At 42.9% G+C, this 14,434-nt stretch overlaps 1 protein-coding gene across 3 annotated transcripts in view; it reads left to right on the top strand.

The window, feature by feature from the left end:
• The window catches only part of CHD6 (chromodomain helicase DNA binding protein 6), a 2,211,516-nt gene that overhangs the window by 915,766 nt on the left and 1,281,316 nt on the right, over window positions 1–14,434 (top strand). For all 3 annotated transcript variants that reach the window (XM_044090190.1, XM_044090189.1, XM_044090188.1), the window contains one exon: window positions 13,347–13,526. In XM_044090190.1, the coding sequence (XP_043946125.1) occupies window positions 13,347–13,526 (180 nt within the window). The remainder of the gene's footprint in view (window positions 1–13,346; window positions 13,527–14,434) is intronic.

Below are 14,434 nucleotides of genomic sequence, written 5' to 3'. Positions count from 1 at the left end.
TGATGCCGATATGCTTCTGCTAGATTAAGCAGGCAAGTCATCTTAGATTTATTTTCCTCATGTTTCAAAACTTTCACTTCGTTTGGGTCTTGTGAGGTCAGGAGATGTGTGTGGAGTCCCACAATTGCATATACATGCAATCAGTTTCAAGGAGGCCCATCTCTCCTCCTGAATGGGGAATATATAATCTTGGTATGCACTGATTTTTATAGGTAATTTAGTGAGCCTGAAGCATCCTTCTTGTTTTAATATTTAGAAGCATCCTTGCTTGTTTTAATATCTAATCTATCCAACACATTTTGGGGCCAATCAATCACTCTGAAACTGTAAGTTAGGACAGGAAGAACAAATTGGTTTATAGCTTTAATTTTGTTCCTAGATGTCAGCGCTCTTTTCAGAATTAAAGTCTTCTAAAGTATTCCTTACTAAGTTTTACTTGCATTTGTTCATGTTTTATTGCTGATCCTTTATCATTTCCTAGGTATTTTACACACTCCCTCTTGCTCGAGTTCTTTTATATCACATTCTTGTCCCAAACTGATGTTTTCCTGGTGCTGCAGTTTTCCTGCTTTAAAGGTTGCTTTTGCACAAAGTGTCAAAGTAGCACCTTCTTTTGAGGGTGGGAGTGGTGGTGTTACTGCCCCATGTTCCCCTCTGCATTATAAGTCCTAAGATGTTGCCAAATGAGGGCTCTTCAGGACAAGAGTGAGAGGAACTTGTCTATCGTCTGAGTTGGTATCGAATGTGAGAGACACTAACTAGGAGTCTTTGCTTCCTTTTGCTTGTCCTCTATTTCTTATATGGCAGGTTAGATGTGATATCATTCCTCAGAGGACACCACCTGCTGTGGAGCAGCAAATGTTCTTTGTGTTTCACTGTTGCAGTCATCACATTTAGGTTATCTGCCTGCAGGTAGCCCTCAGCCGGCCTGAATACCAGAGTCTTCGTTTGCTGTCGCTTCTTCCATGACATCAGGTCGTCAAGGGTATAAAACATGCAACCGACGCCATTACATCAGTCTTTCTTGCCATATGGTGTCCGAAGCAGTACACAAGTGCCGGTCGGCCAACTCGCAATGTGGAATGAAGAACATAGTACAGTTTTGTACCTACCATAAATGTAGATGTTTCGAGATCCACATTGCTGCAGTCCAATTACCTCCCCCTCTGTGTGTTTAGGGTGTGTGTGGTGGTTGCTGTATTATTATTTATTGTACATCTGTATATATATATATATATTGTATATCTGAAACTGTACTTTTTCTAGTTTCAGACCTGAAGTCTTCAAAAAGATAAGTAACCCCATTGGGGGTCCTTTTTTCTTGCTCTAACAGACGTCAGAAAAAATTAACAGTTGTCTTGCCTGTGGAAAGCAAATACTTCATAGAGATTTTCATTCTTACTGCATCACCTGTTTAGGCCCAGACCACAACGTCCCTCACTGTCGGTTTTGTGCCTTGTTCAATGCTCGAACTATTCGTCTTCGGGCTATTTTTGTAGCTAAATACTTTCCTTCTCGATCTCTGTACTCCGAAATGGCTTCATTAAGCCATCTGACTACCGATGTCCCGAAAAAACGTAAGGATAAAGACAGAGACAGACTGCATAGGTCCAAAACTGCCAACAATGCTTCCGATAAGCTAGTCGCCAGTCCGCCGGTACTCAATGAGGTGCTTTTGCAGCCCCTGATACCCGCTACTACAGATTTGCAGGCTTCTACTGAGACCCATTCGGAGTCCGGTATGCCACGAGATGTTTCTTCGACTATGGAACCTGCTAATGTCTCTACCTTGGATGGGTCCAGAGCCGCTGTGCAGGCACCGGCTTCTGAGGGTTTATTCAGGCCTACCGATTTTCATATCAAACTGACGACTTCGTTTCAAGCTAAAAATACCGAATTCCTCAGGCCTAAAGCTCTCACTAAGCCTAGAAAACCGATGACCAAAGCACATTCTCAGGCCTGTATGCCTCAAAAACAATTGATTAGAATGGCTGAAGACCTTATTACCTTAATTAGGGAAAGCCTGCCTTCCCCCTCTAAGAGACCTAGAACTGATTTTCTTTCTGATTCCTCTGATCAGGAATCTGATATCTCTGTTCCTTCTGACTACCAGGATTTACCCTTGTCTACTTATGAGGATTCTGATGCAGAGGATTCCATTCCCTCTGCTTCCCCTCCAGAAGATTTTTCTTTTGGTGAAACCTTGCATACCCATAGGGAGCATTTCCACTGGGAAAGCCAGGATTATTGTCAATCCAAAAAGAGACTTGGAGAATTTTTAAACCTGCCTCAACACAGGCCTCTAGCTATCCCTCCTGTTCTGGAGATTGTAAATGATGTTTTCTTGGAATCCAGCCTTACGCCAGACACTTTGCATCCAGCTCCCAGGAAACCTGACAGGTACTACAGAGTACCTGACTCTCACAAATTCCTTTTCAAGAATCCTACTGTGGATCCAGAGATGATTTCCCAAGGACCAAAAGGCATTAAGGCTACTACTGCCAAAAATCCTACCCCTTCTGATAGAGATTCTAGAGCTTTAGACGGATGGGTAAGACGTTGTATACTTCTGCCACTTCGGCCATTAGGGCTTTAAATTGCCAGTTTCATATGTTAAAGTATCAGTAGCATATTATGAGCTTAATTAAACAGAAAATTATATTGATTCCTGACTGTGCTGAGCACAAAGATTTGCAAGAGTTAATGCATTTTGCTGACCAAGTAGGTAAACATACTTTGCAATGTGGTTTTGATGCTTTAGAAGCATCTTGCAGGGCTGCTGTCACTGGGTCTCTACTTAAAAGGCGTGCTTGGCTTAAGGAACAAAACATACCAGATCATGTTAAAGCTAAATTACTGGATGCACCCTTGCACCAAGAGCGCCTTTTTGGCAACAAAGCAGAAGAAGTCCTCAAAAGGATGAAGGAAAAAAGCTAAATCTATGCAAACTGTTAAAGATTTCTTACAAGTACAGCCACCTAGATTCAGTAGGCATTGGCCTTCAAAGAACTGGTCATTTCCAGTCTCTTCCAGGCCTTCTCGGTCCAAACACAGGAGCAGCAGACCAACAAGACTTCAGTCTCAAGCTATGCACAGATCTAAGCAGAGGGAGGCTCCACTTCCAAAGCAGGGAGTAGTAAGCCTCCCTCCTATGGAAAATGGCACAATGACTTATCCTTACCCCTACCAAGTCTTGCTCAATTACTTGCTCCCTTAGGAGGAAAGCTTGTCCTACATGCAAAAAAACCTGGGAATTCATTACCCAAGACAAATGGGTTTTAAAAATAGTTTCCCTAGGATACAGATTCCACTTCCACTCACTCCCAACCCCAAGTGGATGGCCAGACCTTCCCCCAAACCAGTAGGCAGAGGCTCAAAAACAAGCGCTCTCTCTCCTCAGTATCAGGGCCATTCAACCTGTTCCAGGAGAACAAAGGGGAAAAGGTTTTTTATTCAAGACTGTTCCTGGTTCCCAGAAAAGAAAACTCCTGGCGTCCTATCCTGGACCTTTCTATTCTCAACACCTTTCTGGTGGTTCCAAAATTCAAAATGCTAACTCTTCAGCAGCTTCTTCCTATGCTAGCCAAGGATGTCTGGCTGGCAACTCTAGACTTAAAAGAAGCTTACCTCCACATCCCAATAAGGAAATTCTGCAGAAAATTCCTACGCTTCAGGGCAGGCTCCATGCACTATCAGTTCTCTGCTCTGCCCTTTAGCTTATTTACTGCGCCCAGGGTATTTACAATGTGTCTAGCTCCTGCCATTGCATTTTGCAGTCAGAGAAATATTCAGATTTACCCATATTTGGACGATTGCCTAATACAGGCAGATAGTCAGGACTTCCTATTACAGCATCTGACATTTGTAGAGAGACTTTTAACGTCACTGGGGTACACCATCAAAGAGAATAAATCACACCTATTACCCTACCAACAGATTGTATTCCTGGGAGCAAGCTTGAACACAACTTCCCAGATGGCAGTCCTCACTCCAGAGAAACAAGTTCATTTGACAACCTATTTCAGACTACTGGCCACAAAAACCCAGCTATCTGCAAGGAAAATTCTGCAAGCCCTGGGTTTCCTGGCCTCTTGCATTCTGTTACTCCCATATGCAAGACTGCATATGAGGAATCTTTAATGATACCTAAAAAGCCTATGATGTCGACATTCTCAGGACCTGGAAACAATGATTCCTGTTATCCCTTGTCCAAGGGCAGAGTTCCTTTGGTGGTCAGAGGCCTGCTACCACAATAAGGGACTCCCTTTCACTCTACCCCCTGCCCCCCAAACCCTAACAGACAGATCAGACTATGCATGGAGGGCTCACATGGCAGGGCAGTGCATTCAGGGCAAATGGAACCCAAAACAAATGCACCTGCATATCAATCAAAAATAAATGTTAGCTGTACAGAATGCTCTGACAGCCTTCAGAGACTTTATTCTTTCAGGACAACTATTGGTAAAGACAGACACCACAGTTATGTGGTACATAAATGAGCAGGGGGGAACCCATTCCTACCCACTCTGCAGACTAGCCATGGCTCTGTGGAACACAGCCTTGAGGTACCAAGTGAACCTACAAGCTCAGTTCCTGCCAGGCAAACTAAATTCACTGGCAGACGACTTAAGCAGAAATCTCATGGAACCACACGAATGGAAACTGGAACCCAAAATATTCAAGCTCTTGAGGAACAAATGGGGGACTCCAGAGGTAGACCTGTTTGCCTCTCTTCGAACTACCAATTGAACAAATTCTGCACCAGAACTCCCCACAGTCAAGCTTGGAAAGTGGATGTCCTGTCCTTTACCTGGGAAAGCCTCTCATTTTATACCTTTCCCCCTCTGCCTCTCCTCTCGAAAGTTCTACTAAAGATCAAACAGGACAAGCCAAGGACAATACTGATTGCACCAGACTAGCCATGCCAGCACTGGTACCCCCTTTTGCGCAGTCTAACAGTGCTACAACCTTGGCACCTGCTTCAAACTCCTTCCCTGCTGTCTCAGCAGGCGGGCCAGATTCTGCACCTTCAGCTTCAAACCCTGAACCTTGCAGCCTGACTAATTCCCTGACCTAACCTCCAGCAACCCTCAGTAAGCAGATGCTGGATGTCATTATTGAGGCAAGGAGGCCTAGTACTAGAAAATCCTATTCAGAAAAGTGGAAAAGATACTGTTCCTGGAGCCATTCTCAGGGGATGGGCACAACAGTGCCCAGCTTACTTCATATTCTAGATTACGTAACAGAAAAGTTCCACAAGAGCCTATCTTTCTCTTCAATTAAGATTCATGCCTCTGACATATCAGCACATTATAATACTGACCCTCCCCTCTTCTTTCATCCCCTGCTAAAACAATTCTTTAGAGGGGCCAAAATTTTAAGACCGCCCAGAAGGGCTCCCACTCCAGCCTGGGACATTAACTTTGTATTGGAAAAACTCAATCTTCCCCCCTTTGAACCAGATGCTACAGCAGAGTTGTAATTCCTTTCTTGGAAAACAGCTTTACTTCTAGCTATCACTTCAGCAAGAAGAGTATTTGAACTGCAGGACCCCATGGCAGTGGAACCCTTCATTATCTTCCATGCGGACATGGTTTCCCTCAGGACTAATCCATCCGTCATGCCCAAGGTAATGTCTAGTGTGGCTCTAAACCAGTCCATTAATTTGCCTACTTTTTCCCTAATCCTCAGAATAAAGGGGAAATGATACTGCATTCTTTGGACATACACAGCTTAGATTCTATTTGGACAGGACTAAGCCTCTCAGAAAATCTCACCAACTGCTAGTGAACTTTGCTGCAGGGGCAGAGGGGAAGATCATTTCAAAGCAAACCATTTCCAAGTGGATAGCACATTGCATCCATTTCTGCTAAAACCACCATGGAAAACCTACTCCACAGGGGATAAGAACACATTCCATCAGGGCTACATCTACCTTTACTGCATTTCTCAGAGGAGTCCCTGCCGGGGACATCCTGGAAGCTGCAACCTGGAGCTCTGTACATACTTTCACCAAGCATTACCACCTGCCTATCTTTTCTAAATCCACAGCTGGATTTGCCACAGCAGTTTTACAGGGCCTTATTGCTAGCCCTAATGTTCTTTAACTACCTCCACCCTTCCTTAGCTTTGGGAATTAACCCAAATGTGATGACAGCAACAGTGAAACACGAAGAACATAGAACATTTGTGTACACTTACCATAAATGTAGATGTTCAAGTGTATTCACTGTTGCAGTCCTGGTTACCTTCCCTCCAGCCCCCTGACTTCTCTTGACTTTTCCTTTCCTCTTTGTTTGGCATGTATTATATCATGTGTGTTTGCTTTTTGCTGGGGGTGTTCCATACCATATAATTGCTTCCTTTTGTGGAGGCGCCTGACATCTGGAGCAAGAAAAACTGATGTAATGGTGTCGGCTGCATGTTTTATACACCTGACGACTTGACGTCATGGAAGAAGCAACAGCATCCGACACAGAGTTGGGGAAACTTTTTTCTTGCTCCAGACCGATGTCAGAAAAAGTTAACAATTGTATTTCTTGTGGGAAGAAAATACCTCATAAGGATTTTCATTCATACTGTATTCCTTGCCTAGGTCCTGACCACGACGTTGCTAGTTGTCGGTTTTGTGCTAGATTTAACCAACGCACTATTAAGCGTCGGTACGATTTTGCTTTTCATTATTTTGGCAGAAGTTTTAACTATATAGTGCCGTCGGAACAACCGATGACCGGAATTCATAAGAAACGCAAGGATAAAGACAAGGACAAGCATCCGAGGTCCAAAACCGACGACGAAGGCTCTTCTAGGCCAGTCGCCGGTTCGCCGGTGCTCAGTGAGGCGCTTTCGCAGCCCCTGACTCCCGCTACCTCAGAGCCACAGGCCACCCCCAACTCCCACGTGTGGACAGCTAGGCCTCTGGATACTCAAGGTATTGGCCCTTCGGAAATTAATCCCTCAGATGGGTCCGGAGCCGCTGAGCAGACATCGACTTCTGAGGGTGTCTTCAGACCTACACAACTTTATATAAAGCCTACTTCAGCATCCAAGACAAAGTTTAAAACAGTTTTAAAGACAAGGAAACCAGTACAGCATTCTCCAGGACAGACTTCTATGCCTAAGAAACAGATGCTCAAAATGGCCGAAGACCTAATTACTTTGATCAGGGGTTCTCATCCCCCTCCTGATAAGAGGCCTAGGCAAGACACTGAATATGATTCCTCTGATCATGTTTCCATTTCCTCTGATTCCTCTTCTGATCAGGGATATTCTGTTCCTCCCTATGAGGACTCTGATGCGGAAGATTCTATTCCTTCAGCTTCTCTTCCTGAGGACTACTCATTTGGGGAAACCCTGCATACTATGAAGGGAGCATTTCCACTGGGAGAGCCAAGATTATTCCGATTCTAAGAAAAGACTTAGAGACTTTCTTTTACTTCCTCAGCACAGACCTCTTGCAATTCCCCCTGTTTTAGACATAGTAGATGTTTTTTTTCAGAGTCCGGCCTGCCTCCAGACTCTTTACCTCCTGCCCCTGTTAAGCCGGACAGATACTACAGGGGTCCAGACTCCCATAAATTTCTTTACAAAAACCCTGCTGCTGACCCAGAAACTATCTCACAGGGTCCCAAAGGGGTCAAGGCTGCTTCTGCTAAAAACCCTGTCCCCTCAGATAGCGATTCTAGGGCTTTGGACAGATGGGGGAAAAAGTTTACACTTCTGCTACCTTGGCTGCAAGGGCTTTAAATTGTCAATTTCATATGCTCAAATATCAGCAATACTTAATGTCTTTGTTAAAACAAAAAATGTTGACAAATTCTGAATGTTCTGAGAACAAAGATTTGCAGGATTTATTGCATGCAGCTGAACAAGTGGGAAAACATACCTTGCAATGTGGCTATGATTCACTGGAGGCCTCGTGCAGGGCCGCTGTTACAGGTTCTGTTATTAGAAGGCATGCTTGGTTAAAGGAACAGAATCTACCTGATTATGTTAAAGCAAAATTATTGGATGCTCCATTACAACATGATACTTTGTTTGGTGTTAAGGCAGAAGAGGTGTTGAAGAAAATGGAGGATAAGGCAAAATCTATGCGGACAGTAAAGGATTTCTTACAGGTACAGCCACCCAGATTTAGCAGGAACTGGCCCTCTAAGAATTGGTCCTTTCCAGTGTCAGACAGACCACAAAGAGCAGATTCAGACGCCCTAGAGGCAGGCAACAGCCCCAGGGCTCATACAGGCCCAAACAATGGGGTGCTTCTACCTCCAAAAGCGGAGAAGACAAATCACAGCCTTATAGAAAACAGTCCCAATGACTTCCCTCTGCCAATGCCAAGCACTTATTTTTTGGCAGCATCCTTAGGGGGAAAGCTAGCACTTTTTTCACAAAACTGGCACAAGATCACCCAGGACAAATGGGTCTTAAATATAGTCTTTCAGGGCTACAGGTTCCACTTTTATACCCTTTCAAAGGCAAAAGTTATGCCAGACCTGCCACGCAGTCAATGGCAAGAGGCACAAAAACAAGTTTCATCTCTCATGGACATGAGGGCTATTCAGCCAGTGCCACAACAAGAGCAGGGACAAGGATTTTACTCAAGACTTTTCTTAGTACCAAGAAAGGACAAAGCCTGGAGACCAATTCTGGACCTGTCTATTCTAAATACCTTTCTGGACGTCCCAAAATTCAAAATTGACTCTACAGCAGCTTCTGCCCATGCTGGACAAGAAGGCTTGGCTGGTAACATTAGACCTCAAAGAGGCATACCTGCATGTCCCAATCAGACAATCTTGCAGAAGATACCTCAGATTCATAGCTGGCTCAATGCACTACCAATTCTCTGTACTGCCCTTTGGCTTATCTACTGCACCCAGGGTCTTCACAAAATGCTTGGCACCAGTAATTGCATTTTGCAGACAAAGAGGAATTCAAATATATCCCTACTTGGACGACTGCCTTATTCAAGCAAAGAACAAAGATATTCTACTACAGCATCTGGCGTTTGTAAAAAGATTACTAATTTGCCTAGGGTACACAGAAAACGAAAAGAAATCAAAACTAGTACCCTCTCAAGAGATAATATTCCTGGGTGCAAGCTTAAATACAACTGCCCAGATGGCTTATCTCACACCAGACAAACAAAGGCATCTGACTTCTTACATCAAAGACATGGCAACAAAGACCCAGTTATCTGCAAGAAAAATTCTGCAGGCTCTGGGCTACATGGCATCCTGCATTCTACTAATTCCATATGCAAGACTGCATATGAGGAAACTACAATGATATCTAAAAAGTGTTTGGACTCAACATTGCCACAGCTTGGAAACAAGTAATTACTCTCATTCCCTGCCTGCAACAGGAATTTCAATGGTGGGCACAGGCCTGTCACCACAACAAGGGACTGCCATTCACCTTACCCACTGCCAGGCAGACACTAGCAACAGATGCATCAGATTATGCCTGGGGGGCGCACATGGCAGGAAAATGTATTCAGGGTACATGGCCCACAAACCAAATGCATCTTCATATCAATCAAAAAGAGATGCTAGCTGTACAAAATGCCCTGACAGCCTTCAAGGACCTACTTCATCCAGGACACCTGCTAATAAAGATGAACAACACCACGGTCATGTGGTACATAAACAAGTAGGGGGGCACACATTCTTACCCCCTTTGCAGACTAGCCATGACTTTGTGAGACACAGCATTAACTTATCAAGTACATCTGCAAGCTCAATTCCTGCCAGGAAAGACAAATACTTTGGCAGACGAACTAAGCAGAAACCTCATGGATCCTCATGAGTGGAAACTAGATCCACAAATCTTCAACGTGGTAACAGGGAAATGGGGATGTCCAGACCTAGATCTATTCGCCTCCCCTCACAACTGCCAGCTACAGAGATTCTGCAGTCGGACTTTTCACAAGCAAGCATGGAAAGTGGACACCCTTTCATTCAGCTGGAAAGCCCTTGCAGTATATGCCTTCCCTCCTCTGCCTCTCCTCTCCAAGGTACTCCTAAAGGTCAGACAAGAGAAGCCAAAAATGATACTGATTGCCCCAGACTGGCCACGCCAGCTCTGGTACCAAATCCTAAAGAGCTTGTCTTAAGGCCCAGCCTGGACATTGCCTCTAATACCTCATTTGCTGACCCAACAGAACAATCAGATCCTGCACAGCCAACTCAGAACCCTAAATCTGGCTGCATAGCGGATAATGGAATCACACCTCTCTCTAAAGCAGTTATGGATGTTATTTTGGAGGCAAGGAGGCCCAGCACCAGAAAATCTTATGCAGAAAAATGGAAGAGATTCTGTGCTTGGAACCAAGCGCAGGGAATTGACTCACTTGTACCAAGTATTCCTCAGATTTTGTAGTACCTAACTGAGATCCTGGACAAAGGCCTATCCTTCTCATCAATTAAGATCCATGCCTCTGCCATTTCAGCTCATTACAATACGGACCCACCTATTTTTTCTCATCCACTGCTAAGACAGTTTCTCAGAGGGGCCAAAAACATAAGACCTCCAAGGAGAGCTCCAATACCTGCATGGGACCTCAATTTTGTCTTGAAAAAACTCACACTGCCTCCTTTTGAGCCAGCCAATACAGCAGATATAAAATACTTGTCATGGAAAACCACTCTTCTCCTAGCAAAACTTCAGCAAGAAGAGTCTCAAAGTTACAGGCACTAATGGCTGTGGAACCTTTTATTATTTTCCATCAGGACAGGTTTTCTCTAAGGACAAAACCCGACATTTATACCTAAGGTAGTGTCCAGCGTGGCTCTTAACCAAACCATACATTTACCTACCTTTTATCCAAACCCACAGAACAAGGGGGAGAGACTTCTGCATTCTTTGGACATACACAGACAGCTACGCTTTTACTTGGACAAGACTAAAGCCTTCAGAAAGACTGAGCAACTCTTAGTGGCATATGCTGCAGGTTCACAAGGAAGAGCCATTTCAAAGCAGACTATTTCAAAATAGATAGGCCACTGCATTCGTTTCTGATATTCACAACATGGCAAATCAGTGCCCAAGCGCATTAGGCCACATTCTACCAGAGCAGCAGCCACTTCAGCAGCCTTCCTCAGGGGAGTACCAACCAAGGACATTTTTGGAGGCTGCAACCTGGACTTCAGTGCACACTTTTACAAAGCACTACCATTTACTTCTCTACTCTAAATCCAGAGCAGGCTTTGCCACTGCAGTTCTGCAGGGCCTCATAGCCACTCCAAACTCTATTTAGGCCCAGCTACCTAACCTCAGCTTAGGGATTCAACCCAAGTGTAATGACTGCAACAGTGAAACACGATGAACATAGTACAGTTGTGTACCTACCATAAATGTAGATGTTCGAGTGTATTCACTGTTGCAGTCCAGGTTACCCTCCCCCTTTTTTCTTTGCTGGGACTTACCTGTACCTCTCTATTCTATACAACCTATGTGGTGTATTTGCTTGTAGATGAAGGTTATGTGCATGCTTGTTTATGATCATAATATTTACAGCCTACCCTTTTGGGGGCACCTGACTTCTGGGGCAAGAAAAACTGAAGAAAATGGCGTTGGCTGCATCTTTTATACCCCTGGCGCACTGACGTCAGGGAAGAGGCGACAGCGAGGCGACAGCAACCGATGCTGGACCAGGACTTTGGAATTCAGGCCGACTGCGGGTAGCCTGCTAGCAGGATAACCCAAGTGTAATGACTGCAACAGTGAATACACTCGAACATCTAATGTTAGGTACACAACTGTACTTTTTATCACCTCATCTGAATATCTGTTTAAAGCTTTTCCTATTTTTTTCCAGTCTTTTGTTGTTTAAGTTGATATACCCTGTCATTGTTTCATTTATTTTAATCAAACCCTTTCAATATCAGTTTGTTCTTTATGAATGTCAGAGATCTGGTGCCACACCCTGCAAATTTTTCATTCAGTGGACCGATGTGGCACCCCAAACACAGAACATGGGGATCATGGGTTTCTTGGGGTGAATTTTATGGCCGCACAAAAAGCATTTCTTGAAGCTTCTCCTCTTATTCATCTAGAATTAAAAGTACCAAAACAAACCCTACCAGATAGCAGCAGTAAAATGGTAATTAACTGACACAGACAATATCTACCCTAATAAACAACAGTAAATCTAATTAAACCTTAATATGAAAACTAACCCAAGTAGAATTTTTTTTCTTAAAAACACTTGTTTTTAGACAGTCACCATCTAGAAGAGAGTTATTGAAAAGGGACCAAGTCTAAAGGACTAACAGAGAGAGAAGGCTGTTTTAAGTATCACAATGTCTAAAGAGTGTTGCCATCTACAGAAAATAAATATATGAAAAACAGTATAATATATAAGTGAGGTGGAGCACTTGGCTGCAAGTGAAGGAGATCCATATCTTGACACAGTGGCAGCCAGCGTCATCTGAGGTAACAGCTCTAGTGCAGTATGGGAGGGAAAATGTTAAAGGGCCTTGGGTCTGGAGTACCAATGCTGCTGGGTCAGGTCTGATGAAGTGGTTTGAGGACCCACAGGTCAGATCATATGGACTTAATGAATAGACTAGTGTTTATGCAGGATGGCAAGCCCTATTTGCATACAGTTTGTGTTGTTGGCTAATATTCACTGCCATTTTGTAGTATTACATAAAAGACTAATTTGGATATTTAGTATTTTATTTTAAAGTACTAGATGCAGCTTAGGTGTGGCTAAATTTGGATTACTTGAAATAGTTGAAGGAAACACAAGCAGCTAAAATACAACATGCCGCACACAACCGTATGAGGCTGCAAATCTGTAAAAGGAAACCGACAGTCATTATCTGAAGAATTTTTGTTGTGTGGCAAGCTTCCTTCACCACCACCACCCGCTGTTGTTACTTTCCAATGATGCTGTAGTAGTTTAAAATAGTGGGAGAAGAGTGTTACTTCACTGTAAATGCATAGCAAAGTGTGCTGCCTATTTCCTTATGTTTGAAACACAGTAGTAAGGGATGCTGAACGTGAAAGGAGGCTTCTGACTTAAAAATGCCACTGTGTGCTTGTTCTGTTTTTCAGACAGTTGTGTTCAGTCAGCTGCATGTCTACTGACTGTTTCACCCATCTTTTTTGATGTGTAAGGTAAACTGATTTTATTTTTATAGCCAGGACAGTGAAGATCAAAAGAGTTGACACTTCAAACTGTTCACTGATAAAGCTGTTAAGTAACTTTCAAACTGTGTTAATACTGCTGCTGTTCATAATGTCCCTTTTAGTTGTTTACAGTTATATTATTAATGTAAATTTTTCTGCCTTGTGTCAGCCTTTGTTCTTGTTGATTTTAACACTTACTGGTGCAAATACAGGTGCAGCAGCTTTCTAAGTTGGAGGTGGAGGATCTGCTTCGTAAGGGGGCTTATGGGGCTCTTATGGATGAAGAAGATGAGGGTTCCAAATTCTGTGAAGAAGATATTGATCAGATCTTACAGCGGAGGACCCAGACCATTACTATCCAGTGTGAGGGCAAAGGATCTACATTTGCCAAGGTATGGGAGATATGACTGAATTCACAAGTGACCTATAGCGCTGAAGATGTTAAGCAGAGAGTCTACAGATACATTTTAGGTTAATGCACATATGTGCGAGTGTGTGAAATATCAGTACATCTGACTACCTGTTAAGAAGTAGTTTTAGTTGATATTTTTTCAAAGCTGTAATTACATATCTGTTTCTTCTCACTAAGTATGTTTATGTTTGTGTGTGTGTGTGTGTGTGTGTATGTATATATATATATATATATATATATATATATATATATATATATATATATATATATATATATGGGTTTACAATAGAATCCTGAAATATTGAAATCCCAAATTTCAGTATTTCGAAATTCTATAGCTGAAACTTTTTAAGTACAAAAACCCCATAACCACAAAATTTAAATTCGCGAACCTACAGTGCAAATACACCACACACAATCTCCCCCCCACAATCAAACAGTCCTACACTACAGACAAAGCAGGTGGGCAAGCCCCCCCTGCACCCCCCACCCCCCTACTTATATTTACTAACTTCGAGATCGCACATTTCACAGCTCCTTGCACACACATATCATAACCAAAACACACACTAACATACACTAAAGCCCCTAACCAACACACACATATGTACTTACCTACACTTACACCTATGCATTGACACACTGCAACACCAGAAGCTCCGAACTTCGTTATTTTGAATTTCGTGCTTCTGGTGTTTTGGAATTTCAAGGTTTCGGTATTATAATTTCAAAATACTGAAAGTCAGGATTTCAGTATTTCAAAATTATAAAGGGAACCCGTATACCTATATATCTATATATATATATATATATATATATATATATATATATATATATATATATATATATATATATATATATATATATATATATATATATATATATATA

This window comes from Protopterus annectens, chromosome 12.part0 (genome assembly GCF_019279795.1).
Source record: "Protopterus annectens isolate FY-2018-M chromosome 12.part0, PAN1.0, whole genome shotgun sequence".
Lineage (NCBI taxonomy): Eukaryota > Metazoa > Chordata > Ceratodontiformes > Protopteridae > Protopterus > Protopterus annectens.
The sequence above is the reverse complement of the archived record's forward strand: the minus strand, read 5'-3'. Positions and strand labels throughout refer to the sequence as shown.